Source organism: Rhagoletis pomonella, unplaced genomic scaffold (genome assembly GCF_013731165.1).
Source record: "Rhagoletis pomonella isolate Grant_MI unplaced genomic scaffold, Rhpom_1.0 Rhpom_scaffold_11235, whole genome shotgun sequence".
NCBI classification, from domain to species: Eukaryota; Metazoa; Arthropoda; class Insecta; order Diptera; family Tephritidae; genus Rhagoletis; species Rhagoletis pomonella.
Genome location: NW_023469761.1, coordinates 1 through 2,822, shown reverse-complemented (window position 1 = coordinate 2,822; position 2,822 = coordinate 1). Strand labels below are relative to the sequence as shown.

The 2,822-nt window shown below is 34.4% G+C and overlaps 1 protein-coding gene across 1 annotated transcript; it reads right to left on the bottom strand.

The window, feature by feature from the left end:
- Nucleotides 1–1,276: 1,276 nt before the first annotated feature.
- LOC118756626 lies at nt 1,277–2,767 on the bottom strand. Its single transcript, XM_036491379.1, has 2 exons — nt 2,242–2,767; nt 1,277–2,181 (listed from the first exon to the last, which is right to left on the bottom strand). The coding sequence occupies exons 1-2, from the start codon at nt 2,759–2,761 to the stop codon at nt 1,952–1,954; spliced, it is 750 nt and encodes a 249-aa protein (XP_036347272.1). The 5' UTR covers nt 2,762–2,767; the 3' UTR covers nt 1,277–1,951.
- Nucleotides 2,768–2,822: the final 55 nt, after the last annotated feature.

Genomic DNA, 2,822 nt, shown 5'->3' with positions numbered 1-2,822 from the left:
GCATTATTTCTAGATAAATAAATTTAAGCCTTTGACAAATCGTGATTTTATTAAAAGAAAATTATAAATGGTGTTGAAAAACCAAACAAACGCTCGTGCGAAAGCTCTATTTTTGTATGTTGTTAAAGTTTATACATGGCGATATTGACGGTAATACAAGCAATGTATTCATTTGTGGATTTGATGTCACTTGAGAATTAACGCAAGCTTTTCCGCGTGGTTGCCTTTCAATAAATAGAATTAACAAATATTCGCAAATAAATTTGATTTATTTTATAACTGACAGCTAACGTACCCTTTTTGTTCTTTTCCAGACTCCATTTTGATTTTTAATCTTTATTACCGCCAACAACTTTAAGGGCCGGTTGTTCAATGTCTGGTTATCACTACTTGCCGGTTAAACATCATTATCGACGATTTCGACATCATGCATATAACATGTGATCGATAAAGTAGTCGTTGTGTCTAACCGGAGCTTCTACCTCCGATTTGTGCTTATCAGACATTGAACAACCGGCCCTAAGTGTATACATATTTACAAGCTGTCAAAATTTTGCGTGGTTCCACGAGCTAGGTAAAAATTATGACGTTCGTATTAACAACAAGAAATCTCAAAATTTTGTTTTGTTTGATCTTTCCAAATTTTCAATTTTTAATAAGTTGTAATTTCAGTAAAGTAATTTCATGGCAATTAGTAGAAAAGTCCCATGGTGTAATTCTTGCTTTAAAATTTTTCACCAGCGCATAGTGCTGTGTCTCCATATAAAAAGTGGGCAAAAATAGAATAATGGACGGATTTGAGTAAAAATTCGTTTCTTGGTGGATTAGAGTACGGAGATTTCAATTTACCTAGCTCTTACATTTTTCATGGAAACTGAGATTGAAACTGCAAAATTTGATATTCAGAAGTAGTTCCAATACTGAGTAGTTATTTTATTATTTATACAGGGCGTTTTCCTAATAATATTAAAGACTTCAAGGCTTCATTCTATGGCTTAATTCATGGCAAATAAGATTCCCTATATCTCTCTTACGCAAACCCTCTAGGAATGGCAGCTACTTTCATTTTGGTCCTTTTTGACTACAAAATGTTTTTTTAAATTGATTATATCTTTTGGTGTGGATGTCACACGCTTAAAAAATTTGATTCATTCAAGACGACATTAAATACTCAAAAGACAAATATAATTTTGTTTTCCTTTTTATTAGTTACTTCGCACGAACAAGAGTTGTTGCAAAATACTGAATCAAAAAATTATTTGTTTTATCTAACGCCGTTTATTGAAAAATTAAAGTCATCATGCAGTCAAATTCCAAACTACTCAGCAAACACACTAGTTCATTGGCTATATATTTTGTGGTGTATTCATACATGAATTGTGGTGTATTCATACATGAATTTTGTGGTGTATTCATACATGAATTCATTCATGAATTTCGGGTTGAAATCATACTAGTCAGAAAAAGTGTAATCTATACTAGAAATCATACTAATCAGAAAAATCCCACCCCATAGTATACCAACTAGAATGAATGTCAAATTCGTGGACTAGTATGACAAGTGGTAGGATCTTGACGTGCATACTGACTAGTATGTTCTGGCGCATAGACTGAGTAGTATGTCAACTGCTATGATTCTGATGTATATAATGACTAGTATGCCAACAGGTACGATCATGACGTATATACGAACTAGTATCTTAAATGGTATGATATTGATGTATATATTGACTAGTATGTCAACTGATATATTGCTGATGCAGAGGCTGACTAGTATGCCAACTGGTATAGTGCTGATGCAGAAGAGGACAATTGCCATCTCGTAGGACATCGCCGCGGCCAGTTGCTTATATGGAAAAATTACAGAACTCGAACTAGTTGAGGCCGTGTGGCTGACTAGTATTTGATTAGTATAAAAATAATTGAGTTGACTGAAGGGTACTTATTGCTTTTAAGTTTCTTCAGCATCGACTAAATACTCTTCCAGCTCGTCCATTGTATAAACTGCATTTTTGTTTGGGATAGCACTCCTTTTAAAAACTACTTCAGGATCTGATGATATTGTTAAGTATGACATCAAGTCTCTGTTTGTATGCTCCCGAGCAGTTTTACGTGTATGATCATATCGTACGATACGTATGTGTTTATGTAAAGCTTCCAGAGCTTCCTCTGAAAAATTGCCTGTGGGAATAAATTCGTAGTAGTAAAAAATGCCGAATAGCAACAAATCGATTTTCTTACCAATTGGTAGATCGAAATACTCAATAACCTCACACCCATGCATCAATATTTTATGCACGCTGCTAGGCATGTAGTACCATTCGTATTCAGTCAAATACATTGTTCTTGTCCTTATAAGGAGCTCTCTAAACGCGTCGATATTAATACGCATTCCACACGATATTAATCGCAGTATTATTGAAAAATTTTGAATTAGATCTTTATTAATGCCGGTAATTTCTGATGCCACTTCTGCATTTGAAAAAAATTTGCGAGCTGTGTTGCCATCATTAGTTGTTCCAAATCCAGTCTTTACTTGGTCCACTATTAAGCCTAATCTTGTCCTAAACTCATTTTGAATCCTAACTTTATTCGCAGAAAAGGCGTCTTTGTTTTCTTTGCGAACTTGCCAGCATTTAAATGTTAAACGGTATGCGATGTGGAGTAAACACTCAAAACATCTAATCCAAGCATGCAGTGTAGACAACCCATACTTGTAATGATTAGCGATTGGTACTTTTGTAAAATTAGTAACATTCATTTCGGTCGGTTTGCCATGGCAAATAATACAGTTACTGGAAGCATTAGTGCCAGTCAAAATA

What these genes read in the sequence shown, in the direction of transcription:
- LOC118756626 (XM_036491379.1), bottom strand. Translation starts at nt 2,761, where the DNA reads ATGAATGTTACTAATTTTACAAAAGTACCAATCGCTAATCATTACAAG. An exon ending in GTATTTCGATCTACCAATTG is followed by an intron (nt 2,182 to 2,241) that starts GTAAGAAAATCG and finishes TTATTCCCACAG; the next exon opens with GCAATTTTTCAGAGGAAGCT.